The following is a 17,978-nucleotide window of genomic DNA, read 5'->3' on the forward strand; positions in this document are numbered from 1 at the left end:
TTATAAAATTATCGTACCAACAAGACTGGCATTCATCTATACGTGAAAGTTCGAAATCATATTATTATTCTTTGTATAAGCAAACATTTGGTGTTGAAATGTATATTACAAGGCTATCATGTGATACATTTAGAAGTATTATGGCACGTTTCAGATGTAGTTATCATCATCTAAGAATTGAATCAGGTAGACATAATAAGGAACCTAGAGAAAAAGAGTTTGTACTGTTTGTAAACATGATTATATCGAAGATGAGTATCACTTTATTTTAATTTGTGATTGTTATCAAGTTTTGAGGTTAGAATATATATCCTTGAATTATTATGAGTTCCCGACAAGACATAAGTACAGTATTTTAATGTCATCCACCAACCCATTTACCGTTAAGAAACTAGCCATGTATATTCTAAAAGCTATGATTGGGAGTCTGTTGGGATCTCCAACTCCCATCACCACACTGTAACCATTGTATCATGGGCCTATGGCCTACAATACATCTGAATAAAGTGTATATAGACTGATTGTCTTCCCGTGAGTACAGTGGTGTATATTGAGGTTGTCTCTCTTCCGTGAATTAGAGTGTTGTATATGGAGGTTGTCTCTCTTCCATGGAGTAAAGTGTTGTTTATCGAGGTTGTCTGTCTTCCGTGGAGTAAAGTGTTGTATTTTGGGACTGATTGTCTTCCCTTGAGTACAGTTGTGTTTTTCGAGCTTGTTTGCCTTCACTTGAATACAGTATTGTATATCGAAGTTGGCTGTCTTCCATGGAGTACAGTGTTGTATATAGGACTGATTGTCTTCACTTGTGTACAGTGTTGTATATGGAGTTTATCTGTCTTCCGTTGAGTAAAGTGGTGTATATGGAGGTTGTCTGTCTTCCGGTGAGTAAAGTGTTGGATATCGAGGTTGTCTGTCTTCCTTGGTGTAATATTATTTCTTTCGTTTGAGGTACGAATAAGAAAGAAATTACTTTCTCCTACCGTAGGAAAATACAACATGGTGTTGTGTAATAGTAGGGGGGCGCTTATAAGGGGCTATATAAGGTTAAGCATGTATAGAGTGGTCATTCTCGCTTGCAGTGCGCCACTGAAAACTTTACTTTTGTTATGGAAGCCCAAACACCTATCAACGACAAGTTAGACGCCATTTTGAAACAGTTGAATTCATCTAAAGAAGAGATAGCGAAAAGTATAGATGAACGATTAGATCTTAGAGTTGCTGGTTTAAGAGAAGAATTCTCAAGGACAAACAAAGAGTTACAGAAACTGAGAGCAGAGAAAGATTACGTATGGTCACGCGAGGGTAATCGCATTCAATATTCTTTTAATGAAGAGACTTTAGAGACATTTAAACAAATTGAATTTGGAATTCAGTACGGTAAGAGTGATTACGTAACTGAGTTAGTCAAGAATGAGATAGCTAGGATCGAGAACAGAAACAAACACATAAAAATTGCAGATTCGTCCGAGGGAGGCTGGGAGACCGTGAGAAACTACGTGTCCCGTGAATTGGCTGATGACTCCGATGATGACCGTCGCATCACGAGGGCCGAGAACAAGGCCATCAAGAAAATCAAGGCCAAAAACGCACGTAATGCACGTGCGCGTCCTTATAGGTATGGACCACGGCCCATTCCAGCGTCAACAGCGGTCAACGACAGCACGCACGGTCAGTCTGCTGTTGGTGGTTCTCAGCTTTTTCGTGCCCGTGGAGGTCAGAGGTCAACAGGGGCCTGCTTTCACTGCGGTGACTTCTCGCATTGGAGACGAAATTGTCCACTCGCTAACGGCCAGACCCAGCCCAAGCTCAACTCAGACAAACAATCAACGAGGTGAAGTCCGTCACGAAGAAGCCGGGACAAAAGTTAAGTGTAGTTTTGAATCTTCTTCTCTCAATAATGATACATTTAGAATTACAACCGATTATTGTGAGTATGAGCAGGGTCAGGCTGAGATCTGCGTGAAGAATAGACTTAAAGAAAATGTTTCTTTTTGGAAGTATATCGGAGCAACAGATTTTGTGTTAGACATTATTGAAAACGGGTACAAGATTCCGTTTTACTCGACTCCTCCAATGATGGATAAGAGAAATAACAGATCTGCTATTAAAAACAGTAAATTTGTTGATTCGGCCATTCAAGATTTAGTACATAAAGGTCTCGTAGATGTTTGTGACGTAAAACCTCATATAGTGAGCCCTCTATCAGTCGCTACACAATCGTCAGGGAGGAAAAGACTTTAATCTAGATTTATCAATTATAAATAAACATATTTGGAAAACTTCAGTGAAGTATGAAGATTGGAGATCAGCTTTGATGTATATTGAAAAAGGAGATTGGTTATCAAAATTTGACATTCATTCTGCCTATCATCATATAGACATTTATCCTGCACATACTGACTTTTTAGGATTTGCGTGGGGAGAAGGTCAGAATCGCATATTCTACAAATTTCTAGTTTTGCCCTTTGGCTTAACAACCGCCCCGTATGTTTTCACGAAAGTTACAAGGCAATTGGTTAAATACTGGCGGTTTCAAGGTCATAAGGTTGTAACATTTTTGGATGATGGAATTGTGTCTGATAAAACGAAAAATTGTGCAATGTCTACAAGTGGTTCTATAAAGAAGGATTTAATCAAATCAGGATTTGTCCCGAAAGTAGAAAAATCTTTGTGGGAGCCTCAACAATGCATTGAGTGGTTGGGTCTTATCATTGAAACTAAAAGTATGTCTTTGACAGTTCCAGCCAGAAGATTGGAAAAAGTTCTGAAAATGATAGATCGTTTGTTAGACATAGGCGTTCGAAGCAAGGTTTCTGTGAGAGATATTGCATCAGTGATTGGTCAAATTATTTCTATGAAAATGGTTACAGGCTCAGTGTGTCAATTGATGACTCGGTCTATGAGTTTGCAAACATTAGATGTATCATCATGGAACGAAAGTATCAGATTGAATGAAGTTAGTTTGCGCCAGTTAGAGTTTTGGAAAAGTAACATTCATAAGCATTCACAATGTGTTTTATCAGAAACACAAGGTGTGACTCGTGTTGTATATAGCGATGCAAGTGCTTCGGGATATGGTGGTTACTGTGTTCAATATGGAAGCCAGAGGGCTCAAGGTCAATGGTCACGTGACGAGGCAGAACAAAGTTCTACTTGGAGAGAATTAACAGCGGTTAAGTGTGTATTACATGCTTTATCCAGAGTTCTAACATCCCAGAGGGTAAAATGGTTTACCGATAACAGCAATGTGGAATCCATAGTGTCCAAAGGAAGTATGAAAGCAGATTTGCAGAAGATTGCTTTAGAGATATTTGATTTATGTGTGTCACATGCTATTCATCTGGAGATTCAATGGATACCCAGATCAGAGAATCAGAAGGCAGATTATATCAGTAGGATTGTAGATTATGATGATTGGGGTATAGCTACCCACATTTTCAATGAGCTCGAAAGAAAATGGGGTAAATGTGACATCGATAGATTTGCCACGCATTACAACTGTAAAGTTGTCAGATTCTGTTCAAGGTTTTGGAATCCTGGGTGTGAATACATCGATGCGTTCACACAGAGTTGGGATAGTGTAAATAACTGGGTAGTTCCCCCTGTGTACCTCGTGAGTAGAGTGTTGAAACACATGAAATGGTCAAAAGCGAAAGGTACTTTGATAGTTCCGGCGTGGTATTCTGCAAATTACTGGCCATTATTGTGTCCTAACGGTATCTTCATACCACAAGTGTGGGATTTCTGTTATCTACCTAGAGAAAGAGAGGCTTACGTGCCAGGTAGATGTCAAGGGGGAATATTTGGTATTGAGCATTTGCATTTTAACATGTTGGCGTTGAAAATGCAATTTTGATGTTTATGTTTACAGATGTGTTTACTCGTGCTTATGTTTCTGAGTTGGAGATGTTGCCTGGAACTGCCAGGGATTTAGCTGACCAGATTCCGGACTTGTTGAATTGTGCTCGAGCTGATTCTACTAGCAGGAAGTACCATTACGGATTTAAAGCGTGGCAAAGGTGGGCTAATTCAAACAGCATATGTGTAGACGTTCCTGTTCAGCCTTTGCATTGTGCTATTTATCTTGTTGCTGTAATGCAGCGTAATGATTCGTTTTCATCAGTTCAGACTGCGTTTTATAGCATACGCCATGTGCATAATTTGTTGGGACTGCCAAGTCCGACAGATAATTCTCTTGTTCGAAATGTTCTTGAGGCTGCTAAGAGAAAGCTTTCGAAACCCAAATGTAAAAAAGAGCCAATTACTGTAGATATTTTAGAGAAATTGGTTGATGTTAAGCAACACAGCGATTGCTTGAAGGATATTCGCATTGTTGCTATGAGTTAAGTTGCTTATGCCGGCTTTTTGAGATCTGCTGAGCTTCTCAATTTGAAGAGATGTGATATTATTTTTTACGAATCTTATATGAAAGTGTTTATTGAGAAATCGAAAATTGATATGTATCGAGATGGTGCCTGGTTATTAATAAGCAGAACAAGAGGGAAGCTATGCCCGGTTTTTTGGTTAGAAAAATATGTTGAAGCGGCTTGTATTGATAATGAGTCACAAGAGTATCTTTTCAGAAACTTATCAAAGTGTAAGACATCTTACGTTTTAAGAAAACAAAATTCAAGTATGTCATATACTCGTTTGAGGGAAGAGTTTATTGAAGCTTTTGCCCCCTTTGTCAGAGATATATCAAAGTATGGTTTGCATAGTTTGCGTGCAGGCGGTGCAACAGCTGCAGCTAACAATGGTGTCCCGGACAGGATGTTTAAGAGGCATGGTAGATGGAAAAGTGAGAACGCAAAAGATGGATATGTAAAGGATTCAGTAGAACATCGTTTGTCAGTATCAATGTCGTTAGGACTATAGTATTTTATATTATCAGCCCGTTCTTTGAATCTCGAGTTGTGGTGCACTGCATAGCAATCCAGAAAGTGTTCTGTTATTTGTTGTATTGGAAGGTGATATATAGGAGAAATATTATTTCTTTCGTTTGAGGTACGAATAAGAAAGAAATTACTTTCTCCTGCCGTAGGAAAATACAACATGGTGTTGTGTAATAGTAGGGGGCGCTTATAAGGGGCTATATAAGGTTAAGCATGTATAGAGTGGTCATTCTCGCTTGCAGTGCGCCACTGAAAACTTTACTTTTATTAATGATTGTTTCTAAGTTGCAGTATGTGCGGTTAACGGTGTTAACCATGATGGCCTGTCGCCCACGACGAGGTATGTCGCAAAAGATGGAGGCTTGTCGCCCTGAGAATGTCGCAAACATGGAGGCTTGTCATGCTGAGAAACTGATGCCTGTCGCATGTAAACAGTAGCTCGTTGCTCATGATATTTTATTATCACTGATTATGGCTTGTTGCCTTTTGTAGGGCTCGTTGCCACGTATATTTGAAGCTCGTCGCGTTAATCAAGACTAGTCGTCAGTATTTGTATATTGTCAATTTATTCAATGTCATATGTTAGATATTGTGTATATCATGGATGTCAAATGACTGAGATATATGTAAATGTGATATTAATGTTGAATTAAACAGTGAGTTGTGGTGCACTGCATAGCAATCCAGAAAGTGTTCTGTTATTTGTTGTATTGGAAGGTGATATATAGGAGAACTGTGATGTTTACGCATGATGCTGTCTTCACTTGACTACAGAGTTCTATATGGAGTTTATCTGTCTTCCGTTGAGTAAAGTGGTGTATATGGAGGTTGTCTGTCTTCCTTGGAGTACAGTGTTGTATATTCGTGATGCTGTCTTCACTTGAGTACAGAGTTCTATATGGAGTTTATCTGTCTTCCGTTGAGTAAAGTGGTGTATATGGAGGTTGTCTGTCTTCCGGTGAGTAAAGTGTTGGATATCGATGTTGTCTGTCTTCCTTGGAGTACAGTGGTGTATATTCGTGATGCTGTCTTCACTTGAGTACAGAGTTCTATATGGAGTTTATCTGTCTTCCGTTGAGTAAAGTGGTGTATATGGAGGTTGTCTGTCTTCCGGTGAGTAAAGTGTTGGATATCGAGGTTGTCTGTCTTCCATGGAGTACAGTGTTGTATATAGGACTGATTGTCTTCACTTGTGTACAGTGTTGTATATGGAGTTTATCTGTCTTCCGTTGAGTAAAGTGGTGTATATGGAGGTTGTCTGTCTTCCGGTGAGTAAAGTGTTGGATATGGAGGTTGTCTGTCTTCCTTGGTGTACTGTGTTGTATATTCGTGATGCTGTCTTCACTTGAGTACAGAGTTGTATATATGGTCTGATTGTTTTCACGTTTGTACAATGTTGTATATCGAGGTTGTCTGTCTTGTATATAGGAGCTACTTATTTTCACTTGAGTACAACGAAGTATATGGACTCCGAGGTTGTCTCTCTTCCATGAAGTAAAGTGTGTACATGGGGGCTTCTGTCTTCACTTGAGTACAGCGTTGTATATCGAAGTAGGCTGTCTTCCATGGAGTACAGTGATGTATATAGGACTGATTGTCTTCACTTGTGTACAGTGTTGGATATGGAGTATATCTCTCTTCCATGGAGTACAGTGCTGTATATATGGGCCTTTTGTCTTCACTTACAGTGTTGTATATCGAAGTTGGCTGTCTTCCATGGAGTACAGTGCTGTATATATGGGCCTTTTGTCCTCACTTCCAGTGTTGTTTATCGAAGTTGGCTGTCTTCCATGGAGTACAGTGTTGTATATATGGACAGATTGTCTTCACGTGAGTACAGTGTTGTATATCGAAATTGTCACTCTTCCGTGGAGAAAAGTCATGTATATCGAGATTTTCTCTCTTCCATGGAGTAAAGTGTTGTATATCGAGGTTGTCTGTCTTCCGTTGAGTAGTGTTATTTTTAGATTCCACTGATGGAAAAGGCAAAACAGGGGTGAACATTATACAAATGGATCACCGAAATTCATTGTAAGAAACCTGGAAGTAATGCATTTCGAGATAGAGATGTGTATATGCATGGACTGATGTACATATATCGCTGTTACAACTAGAGATTGTCATATTTTCTAAGCCAAGCATTATCATTATTTTTGTCATATTTTCCAAGCCAAGCATTATCATTATTTTTGTGTTTTTCATCCCCAAATATTGTGGTTTTAATGAATACGAAATTTTGAAGATCACTAAGTGCAAAGGGAATCTTTCAAGAAGGGGCGATCACTCTATTCAGTTTGTACACTTAATTGTCCTTAACATTAATTACTTCAAAGTTAAAAACTGTATCATACACAAGCACGCACGCACGTCCCTCGCACTCACGCAGACACATTTCATATGAAATAGAACAAATATCACTATTACAATATGTCGAAAATACACCCGGACCTGATAATATTATGATTAACATGTATGATTAATAAACATATGGAGGATATAATTATAATAATCCCGAAATGTATGAATATATCTTGATCAAATAGAGTTAGTAAACACACAGATGAAAAGGAAAGTACTTCAGTTGACATAATTGTTGATGGAATGAGACAAAATCTAATATGAAATAATCAATACCTGTGCCTGAGACTAAAGTGTGTGATTTTTTATTCATGTTTTGTGACATCATAAAGAAATTGCCAATTCTTATTTGGTATAAGTAGAAATGAATTGCATATATCTCATTGGTGAAGTTCAATATGTCAATTAAAAACTCAGTCATTGGAATATTTAAGGCAGCAATATGAATAAATTTAACTTGGCTTCTGGCATACTTTGTACTTCTGCATGTTCTTTCTTTAGTATTGCACCTGAAGCCACCAATTGGAATACTATTCATATATACATCCAATGGTCATCCAAATAATAATTTCATAATGTTTCGATCCCTTGTATTAAAAAAATAACTATATGTGTACAGTATCAGACTTACAAGATTGATATATGTGAATAATGTTCATTACGATAATATAAGTTTAAGAATGTTTTAAATAAATAAATTCATTGTAAAATGACACCAAAATAATAATTGATCAAGACATCTGACAAACCCTTTTAGCGGGCTGAGAATATCTTGAGCATGTTCATGTTGTCTACATGTACTTCTTTAGATATTACGAATATAAACAATGTTATCTAACACAAATTCAACAGAAAAATGGAATAAAATATTGGGGAAATTTTACCACACAGCCTATTCAGTCATTGATAAATGTAAAAAAGGGTACAATTGGAAGGGAAAAAACTACTTGACTTAACATCACCCTCCCATCTCCCCCACTCAAAAGAGAAAAAAAATGTTCTGTTTCCCATACATGTAAGAAATTACATTCAGAAATCAGTCAAATTATTATTATGTGGGCACCCTGTAAACCAAATAATAAAAGCCCAATGTGTAGAACAGACAAACAGACACGCATTAACATTATGGTTGGGTATTAGTGACAAGTGCAGTTATATAATACATTCTGGATTTCAAAACAGATAGTGGTCTGTCATTGTGCCAGGTGTCTTTTGATCTTAACTGAAAACAGACTATTCTGTGTAAACAAAGATGCATTGATTTAATAATATTATGTTCTGTCTGCCTCACTGACCACATTGTTTTCAGAGTAATATTTCACAAAAAATAAGATGTGCATTTTCCTGCTCATTTGACGAGAATTTTTTTTCTTTACTTAGAACTGGTCTTGAATGATTTATCAAATTTATTAATGATTACGTCACTTGATTTACAAAATATCATGCAATGTACAGTAGTATGTATAGTCAATTGCATAGAAGAAATTATTTTATTTCAAAGTTTTTAAACAATATATTGTTGTACATAAAACAAGGAGTCTCACACCAGATTGGTTTCTAAAAAAAACCACAATATTTCTCCCTCAAACATTACTTACTTAACCGAATAATATGGTATCGTGCATGACAATATGAAAATATGTGAAATCTTTAAAATCTGTAGAAATTAAAGATCAAACAAAAAGGTATCAATATCATACGAAACCATCTTCTCCAGAAAAGGGAGTTAGCTGACTATAACATACCTTTCAACCCTAGGCAATAATTTTGTGTCTCCTTCGTAGCGCCACCAGCCACTTTTATAAGTTATTTCCCTTCTAGGTCGCCGCTACTGACCAATCAGATTCCATCTCTCATATCATCTACATTTGCTTTAACAAAATGGCGACGCCAAAATCAAGACGATCTGATCTATTAATCAAGCTCTTTATTTTCATAGAACGGGTCTTAATTCGCGATAGCATCAACTCATTTGAGCACTTTGATTTAAAAACATGAAAGGATTTTGGAAAATAACTGTCAACGCCAAGTTGATGGCACACTTGCTCTGAAAATCGTGCAATTGACTGAAATTTGCACAGCAGCCACAATGTTCTTTATAAATCGGATGTCGATTTTGTTACATGAGTTTGATTTGACTTTGCATAGACTCGTTAGTCCAGCCAAAATGTAACTCCATAATTTCAGCCTAGTTCGGAATCTGAACTGTTATAGTCAGTTAACTCTTTTGCCTCGGGAAGATGTATGAGACAGAAGATATCTGAAACAGCCTCTTGAAGAATGACCCTGAACCTATTATATGATAGATCATTAATAATAACATGGAGGATATTAATAGCATTACCCCGAAAATATATTGATAAGATACAGCTAAATTATAGATGAAAAGGAATCTACTTCAGCCAGTCATCAAACCAAGAAAGAAGAAATGTATTAATTATATCAGTCGAATGAGACAAAATATACACATAAATATTCAGTAAATCTAACTCCCTGTAAATACATTAATATATGTGATGTGTATTCATGACATATCTTTGAAAGCAAAATATAAGTTCGTAGCTGGGCAATATATAATTATTATAAAGAAAACAAGGTAGCAATCCTGGTGTGTAGAAAAATCTATTTTATATTCAGGTGTGTTGTGTCTCGTCTCTCGCCTAATACGCCACTTGAGAGATAAGAAACCCATGACTGTAGGTTCGAATTCCGCTTCGCCCCGATTCCTTTCAATGTTTGTTAATGTGCTCGTGGGTTTTCCTATGTGGTAAATTGGTAAACTTCAGAGACCTGCAACGCTTTCCTCCCACATTAAGCTGAAACGACGTGATATAACTTGAATACTGTTTAAAGCGGCCGTGATCCATGCATAGAAACATGTCCATCTTACCACATATCCTGTAATTGCTGGAAGTACCAATGACAAATGTGTAAAATTCCAGTGGTAGCCGCTCCTCGCTATTGTCAGTTGAGTAGACTATTTCTGTTATCAGTGCACAGATCCAACGAAACTGTAGCTGTCACGGCACATGGAGATAGCAAATGACAGAAGATTGTTGTGTTCCGATTACAATTGAATATTTTCTTCTAGTATTGTTATGTATATGGTGCAGATGCAGTGATCATTGTGAAAGATATTGACATACTTCCACATTAGCCTTTGTAATTTTTTATACACACAGGAAACAACAGGTCAAGCTTGAGCAGCAAAAACTTCCAGAACTTCCCTCTCGGACTGCCAATTTATTTCTTTACTTTTTGAAAGTAGAATTTCTCGCATCCATTGCCTCTGTGTTAGGCGTGGTAGCGCTATTTTAAAACCAATAACAACGCCATCTTAAATTGTCTCATCAATACATTACCAATTTAAATTCTTACCCGCAAGACCAGGCTCACATTTAAGACCTAAAATGTCTCATTGTGGATTGTTTCTGAGCAAATACATAATCTGTACGCTTTACATTGTCCACATATATACATTTACATTTGATGCTTAACAAATAATTCCCCATGGTCTCACTCTGCTAGCTTAAGCATACTTGGCCATAGTTTTAATACCTCATTTACGAACAGTTATCTGCCATTGGTGTGAACATTTTATGCATCTCTGGTACAAAACATACGGGTTTCTACTTATCTATAATGACGAACTTCTGTGCATTCCATCACGTAGATAACATTCATGTAGTTTATGATTCTAAGTGAAACTTTGGCTTCTAATCAACTAGGATACACAACCTGGTGCAGAGAGACTCTGGAGAAAGAACATGCATCATGCAGAAATCATCAGAAGGAACCTACCTTTACTCAAAAGGGACCTGCACCCAGAAGAGGTGCTTGACAACCTGTGGTCTACCGGAGCATTCAGCGACTTGGAGTATAGGAGCTGTAAAGAAGAAGACAAGAAACGAGCACAGACTGAAAAGCTGCTGGAAATATTGATGAAAAAGGAAGAGAATGTGTATAAACAATTCTGTGTTGTGCTACACGAAAACCACAGACATCTCAAAGAGCAGTTGGACAAAACAGCCAAACATGAAGGTAGACATTGTGAAAAAAGACCATCTCACTTTAATATGACCTTACTTGGTATGGTAGTGTGTATATCTGACAGTGCTAGTGAATTAGGTAAAACCATCTTGCATGCTGCCATTAATGTCATCATACCAAATGCCGATTGGAACCCTACATATCCATATGATCAATAATTAGCATTTTCGTAACGCCATGTAGAGCATGATCAATAATTGAATTATTTTGCAACTGGCTTCCTGTGTGGCTTGAAACCTTGAAAAGAGGTTAGGATGCCACTTGGGAACATGGTAATTAAACCACTTTAACTGATTGTGAATTGAAGTCGTTTAACACTCCTCCTACCCCGTCCCCGTCCCTCTGTCCTCCCAAAGGTATTGAATGTTAGTGTGAGCTTGTTAAAATTGATAGAATGGACAGACTTTATGTTGTATGGCTCATTTAGTCACAGTGTGTATGTAACATTTTCGGTTTTGTTCAAGATTCTCCAAGCCTGGTATTTGTCAGTGAGACAGAGGTACAGGAGCGGGTGTCTGTAATGGAACAGAGGGTTGCTGTGTTGCAGAAGGTAGACATTAATTTTGTAATGGCCCTGGAGGTTTGGTTCTTGTAGTTATTGTTTTGATTAGTTAACAAAGGTTTATTATTTTCAATTTTTAAAACTTATTTTATTGAGGGGATTATTAGAGTGGCTGTTAGGTATATGTATACCACCAGTATGAGTAAACGGACCTTACATGAGACCAGATCCTAATAATGCAACATTCTGTTCCAGGAACTAGATGATTCGAGACAAGAAGCACAACATACCAAGGCTGAATGGGAGAGGGATTTCAAAGAATTAAATGGGCAGCATGGACAGCAGGAAACATCTTTAAAGAAGGAAAATCACATATTGTCCCAGCACCTGGAGCAGGAGAAGAACAGGACGAAAGCGGGTAGGACATCATGATACAAGATACACATTCCACTGTTTATGTTCTGTGTATAGTGTTTGGTGTAGGCAATGGAACCTAACGTGTCTATCGGAATCAAAATGTATGACATTTACTGAAAGATGAATATACAAATATAAGTTTAAATAATGCATTTAGATGGCAAGGGTTTGGAGCATGTTTGTTTTAAAATATTCCTTGATTGGATTCGCCATTTTGTTTTCATTTTTATTCAAGTTCAAGCAATGTTAGAAGGGATGAAAGGCAAAAATGAACGTATGACCAAGGTAAGCCTTCGTTACAGTAGGCAGGTAGTGCTTATGGTGGTTCATTATCTGTTATTAATTGGTTTATTGGTTGGAAGGGCAAAATGCCATGTCGCTGGGCAGCGTCGGGTACCTTAGGTATGAAACAAACCTATGCGTCTTGTGAGTCATGTGGGAACATAAAGGGACATTACATGACACGCTGTGGTATACTTTAAAGCGACATTGAACCAAGCGCACACGGTGATTGGAATTTACAGTTTCTTTTTTCTGCTTCAAATATCCTTCATCATCACATGAATTCCACCAAAATATTGATGTCATTTTGAATATTATGCGTAGTTGATGTAATCTCAATATATCATGATAAACATTTATTTGGTATAGAAATTATTATAGAATATATTTGTTAATTTGCTTAATTTCAGGATTTGAAGGAAATTCAGCAAAAGTTTGAAGCTCTTACCGCCATTCACACTGACAGAGAGACCAGAGAAAATAGTGGTTCAATAACATCTCAAGGTTGGTCGTTTTAACATGTAGTGATATGCTTCCTTGCAACTGTCAGGTTTATCACTTATACACTTTTATTAACGTTTTCAGCGACTCAAGTGGAGGAAACTGGCTGTGTTCTGAAAACTTCTTCAGATTGTGACACTAGACAACTGCTGTTGTTGCCGTGTCTCCATGCCGCCTGTAAACCCTGCATTGGCCACCTCGACCTGAAGAACATTGTGTGTTCGTGTGGACGGGACATCAAATTGGACGAGAAAAAAACAGTGACCGATTTCGTGCAAAGTAATGAAATCACATTTGCTACAGATAAACGCAAATGTGAATACCTCACAGATCAATGCAAGGGGGGCGTTGTGCGTCATTGTAAGATGTGTAACATTCCCATGTGTGCTAGTTGCACAAGCAAACACGAGGTGACAAGGGGAACTTCACAACACTCTGTCATACTGGCGGAACAGCTTAGTCAAATGCCCATTCGTGAACGACTACCTCCCTCGACTTGTTCAAACCATCCAGCTGAACTTGTCAAATATTTTGACAAACAATGCAACACATCAGTTTGCGATGTGTGTATCAGAGGAAACCATGCCGACCATGGTATTAAAGCACTGGATGTAGCATTTAAAAAAGCTGAAGAGAGTCTTGTAAACAAAGTTCGTCAGCACAAGGAATATCTGGAGAAGATAAAGGCCTCCTCCAGACAGCGACAGATCCGGGTTACAGAGCTGGAGGAAAGGGCAGATCATGTGAAGAAGGAAATAGTTAATGTCCATAGCGACCTTGCTCTGAGTTTGGTTCAAAGGTTAAAGCATCACACCCAGAAAATAGAAAATCAAGTAGAGGAAAACAGAAGGATTCTCCGGAAAGATATGGAATGTCTGGAGACCAGTAGCTCAGCTGTACTGACTACACTAAGTTATGCTGAAAGAGCCATGGCATCTACCACACACGCCCAATTCATGGATCTGTCATCTACCATTGTCAACAAGATAGACGAAGACCTTCTCCGCGTTCTTCCCGAAGATTCAGTGAAGACACAGTCCATGAGTTTCATTCGTCAAGGACATAGAGCTCTTCACGAATTGGTTGAAATGTTTGGCACCTTCAGCACCTCTGACAAGGGCGTAGATGAACTAGATACCATTCCGACTATAACAGGTAATTTTCTTTCTTCGTGTGGTATAACTTTAGTTCGCGTGTTTGAAATCATTATTTAATTCTATAAATTATTATATAAATTTACAAAACAATGAAATATCTTATATCCATTATAATGCGTGGAAAACCAAAACAATATCTTTGTAGATTACACTCGCTATATCTATTTTTTGTTACTGTATTTTCTAGACTTGCAAAATGAGATCGTCATTTTCAAAGATCAGGAAAAGGTAAATAAGAGAACAAACAACATGTTAAACTTTTCATTGTTTGTGTCAGGTACGTCTCTATGAATATACAATAGAAAAATTATGGATTGATAAACATATGTAGAGCACATGTAATCCCACCATTCGTACATGACGTAAGTAAGTAAATGACTTCACTTTATATCAGATGTTATTTTCACACTGGCAGTTTTCCCAAAAGATTTTCTCTAGTACAGTTATAGAAAATATATTAGCATAACATGCTATGTCATGATTTTGTATGATAATACACGCCCCTTAAAATTCACTTCTAAACTTAACATGTAGCAAGCAAAGTCTCTATGACCCATCGCAACAACCATTGTTATATTAGAATTTGTTTCTGTTTTTACATTAGGACTTCAAAATGGAGAGGAAACGTTTGATGGAAGTGACCACGCTCTTAAAGGACAACCAGGAATCACTAGGTAAGATTCATTATGTTAATCCTCTGGAGCCAAGCTCGATGTGTCATGTCGACATGCAGTCTAGGTTGCGGATGACTGCACATTGTCATGTAAAATACCTAGAGAAATATCGATGCTTTGGTACTTGCCAACGTACGCGTTATTGTAGTCATGAAATGATTCTGAAATACATTGAGTTTTCTCTTCTTTCAGGAATATACTTCCTGGATGCCAGAAAGATTGACCGGTCATCTATCCTTCAGTGTAAGTACATGCAACGTATGTTACTGTTGTCATAGCCTGTCGTGGAGGTAGGGCTACAATATAGCCTCACTCCATTGATTAGGGAAGGCAGAGATACAATATACCATTCCTCCACTCTTTTTTTTTGTGTGTGTGGGGGTGGGGGGGTGTGTGGGGTGGGGGGGGGGGGGGGGGGTGAGGGTTGATATACCCTTACTCCATTAATTAGGGAAAGAAGGGCTACAATATACCGTTATTTCGTTCATTATGGGAGGCAGGGCTGCAAGGTACCCTTATTTCATTAATTAGGGGAAGCAGGGCTACAATATACCCTTATTTCATTCATTGGGGGAGGCAGGGCTGCAATATATACCCTTATTTCATTAATAAGGGAGGCAGGGCTGCAAGATACCCTTATTTCATACATCAGGGAGGCAGGGCTGCACGATACCCTTATTTCATACATCAGGGAGGCAGGGCTGCAAGATACCCTTATTTCATACATCAGGGGAAGCAGGGCTATAATATACCCTTATTTCATTAAAAAGGGCAAGCAGGGGTACAACATACCCTTATTTCATTAATTAGGGGAGGCAGGGGTACAACATACCCTTATTTCATTAATCAGGGGAGGCAGGGCTGCAAGATACCCTTATTTAATTAATTTCGGGAAGCAGGGCTACAATATACCCTTATTTCATTAATCAGGGGAGGCAGGGCTGCAAGATACCCTTATTTCAAAAATCAGGGGAGGCAGGGCTGCAAGATACCCTTATTTCATACATCCAAGTAATTTTTCTGAAAACCTCAAATTACTGATACCCTTCTTTCATTAATTAAGGGGGGCATGGCTTCAAGATACCCTTATTTCATTAATCAGGGGTTGGTTGGTTGGTTGGTTGTTTAACGCCTCACTCCGCAATATCCCAGCTATATGACGGCGGTCTGTAAATAATCGAGACTGGACCAGACAATCCAGTGATTGACATCATGAGCATCGATCCACGCAACTGGGATCGATGACATGCATCAACCAAGTCAGCGAGTCTGACCACCCGATCCCGTTAGTCGCCATTTACGACAAGTATAGTCACCTTTTACGGCAAGCATGGGTTGCTGAAGACCTATTTTACCCCAGAATCTTCACGGGTCCATTCATCAGGGGAGGAAGGGCTACAAGATCCCCTCCCTCCATTTATTAGCGGAGGCAGAGCTACACTACACCAGATAGGTGGGGTGGGTATGTAAATTTACACCGTGATGATCAGGTAATTTAGGTAAAACTTACACCATCCAGCTTGTGTCAAGTGAAGTGATGGGGATTTGTAATCAGCAGGCATACTATTTTCATGGGTTGAATGTTCGAATTCAGAGATCAGTGGAAATGGCTTTATATCCAAGAAATTTTCCTGAAAACCTCAATTTACCAGATAAATACCACTATGAGTACTACATTTTTTCACATTTTGAAGGTCTGTTTAACAAATGTCTTGATAACTGATTAAATAATCCAGAGTCTAATAGGCTAATTTTAGTTTCATTTCACTCCATATACCTTCTAGGTGTTGATAAATAAACACCAGTTTGCTTTTTTCTTAAAAGCTTTGAGTTTCTGTGAAAACTGTAAAACATCACAATATTACAAAACAGGATATGACCAAAGTTACTTTGTTTTTGTAGCTTACGTGTTTTTACAGCTTGCATTCAAGGAGGCTCCGTGGGGTGAACTCATTTCTTGCATGTATTTGGATACAAGAAAAATTAAAACAATCCATATTATCTCATATATGAACTCATCCGACAATATAGGCAGGGACACACTTAAACAAAGAATATTCTAATACTTACATCTGCTCATCAACTTGGCAGGGCTTCACTTCATGAGGTATTATCAAGTCGCTCTCAGCATCATAGACCAAAGTTGCATTGCAACCCCACCCTTTTGACGGAAAATTACACTTTTGAAGTGCCAAACATTCGGGCAACTTGGGAATATTGACGTCTACCCTCTATCGTATTCACAAGTCGCCATTTGGTCTGTTCATTGAGAATCTGTCTATGTGGCATTCTTTAATTTAGCGTGTGCTTAGCTTAAAGGCATTTTTGGCGCGGCTTCTCGTTGCAAATGCGCCTCAGCCTTACTTTCAAGACATTATAGCTCTCGCTACTTGAAATATCACGTCGTAAGAATGAATGAAGGTCGGTTGTTGTCGGTTTTGTTGTTTAACGCCGTACTCAGCAATATTCCAGCTATATGCAGCGGTCTGTAAATAATCTTGTCTTCACCAGACAATCCAGTGATTAATATCATGAGCATCAATCCACGCAATTGGGATCGATGACATGCATCAACCAAGTCAGCGAGCTTGACAACCAGATTCCGTAAGTCGCCTCTTACGACAAGCATAGTCGCCTTTTACATATGGGTTGCTGAAGACCTATTGTACCCCGGACCTTTTCTTCACGGGTCTATCGCCTGATTAATTAGCGAAGAAAGCTGAATGTGTGCCAATACGTATTGAGTGAAAACAAGCCTTTCCGCCAATGAGAAATATGACCTACGGTAATGTAACAAAATTTAAAGTGCGATTTTCAAGAAATGTACATTTTCTTTGCGATAAACATCATCATTGGGTTTAAAAATGGGGGAAATTCTACAGTCAGGTGACTGCGAACGTAAAATTTAGCAGTGACCTTGGTCGATGGCCCTTTAAATACTTCATCTGCACGTACTCTTCTTTCAGTTCGAGCCGGTAATGTTGGTACGCTCCAAAACGCTACTAAATATATAATCGCTCGCGCTCATCTAAATGCCGATCCTCAGTCACTTTCTGACAACATGACCAAAACGCAATTAATAATTTGAATTACTGTAAGTCATATTCCTTATCAGCGAAATGTCCAGTTTTCGATTTATAAGTAT

General features: G+C 38.3%; 2 protein-coding genes across 3 annotated transcripts in view; both read left to right on the forward strand.

Annotated features, from left to right (window-relative positions):
- The window catches only part of LOC124126390, a 33,705-nt gene that overhangs the window by 11,426 nt on the left and 4,301 nt on the right, over positions 1–17,978 (forward strand). The window contains exons 1-10 of one of the 2 annotated variants that reach the window (XM_048387156.1): positions 9,459–10,514; positions 10,979–11,291; positions 11,765–11,850; positions 12,058–12,220; positions 12,455–12,504; positions 12,912–13,005; positions 13,087–14,157; positions 14,347–14,387; positions 14,764–14,833; positions 15,026–15,076. In XM_048387156.1, coding sequence (XP_048243113.1) covers positions 11,018–11,291; positions 11,765–11,850; positions 12,058–12,220; positions 12,455–12,504; positions 12,912–13,005; positions 13,087–14,157; positions 14,347–14,387; positions 14,764–14,833; positions 15,026–15,076 — 1,900 coding nt within the window. In that variant the 5' untranslated portion in view covers positions 9,459–10,514; positions 10,979–11,017. Of the gene's footprint in view, positions 1–9,458; positions 10,515–10,978; positions 11,292–11,764; positions 11,851–12,057; positions 12,221–12,454; positions 12,505–12,911; positions 13,006–13,086; positions 14,158–14,346; positions 14,388–14,763; positions 14,834–15,025; positions 15,077–17,978 lie in introns of those variants that run through there. The other variant, XM_048387157.1, reaches the window with a different exon arrangement.
- Positions 1,872–5,578, forward strand: LOC125376006. Its single transcript, XM_048387168.1, has 2 exons — positions 1,872–4,019; positions 5,184–5,578. The coding sequence occupies exon 1, from the start codon at positions 2,315–2,317 to the stop codon at positions 3,854–3,856; it is 1,542 nt and encodes a 513-aa protein (XP_048243125.1). The 5' UTR covers positions 1,872–2,314; the 3' UTR covers positions 3,857–4,019; positions 5,184–5,578.

This window comes from Haliotis rufescens, unplaced genomic scaffold (assembly GCF_023055435.1).
Source record: "Haliotis rufescens isolate VD_foot unplaced genomic scaffold, xgHalRufe1.0.p SCAF_67, whole genome shotgun sequence".
Taxonomy (NCBI): Eukaryota; Metazoa; Mollusca; class Gastropoda; order Lepetellida; family Haliotidae; genus Haliotis; species Haliotis rufescens.

Coding starts and splice junctions, on each gene's coding strand:
- LOC125376006 (XM_048387168.1), top strand. CDS start 2,315: ATGTATATTGAAAAAGGAGATTGGTTATCAAAATTTGACATTCATTCT.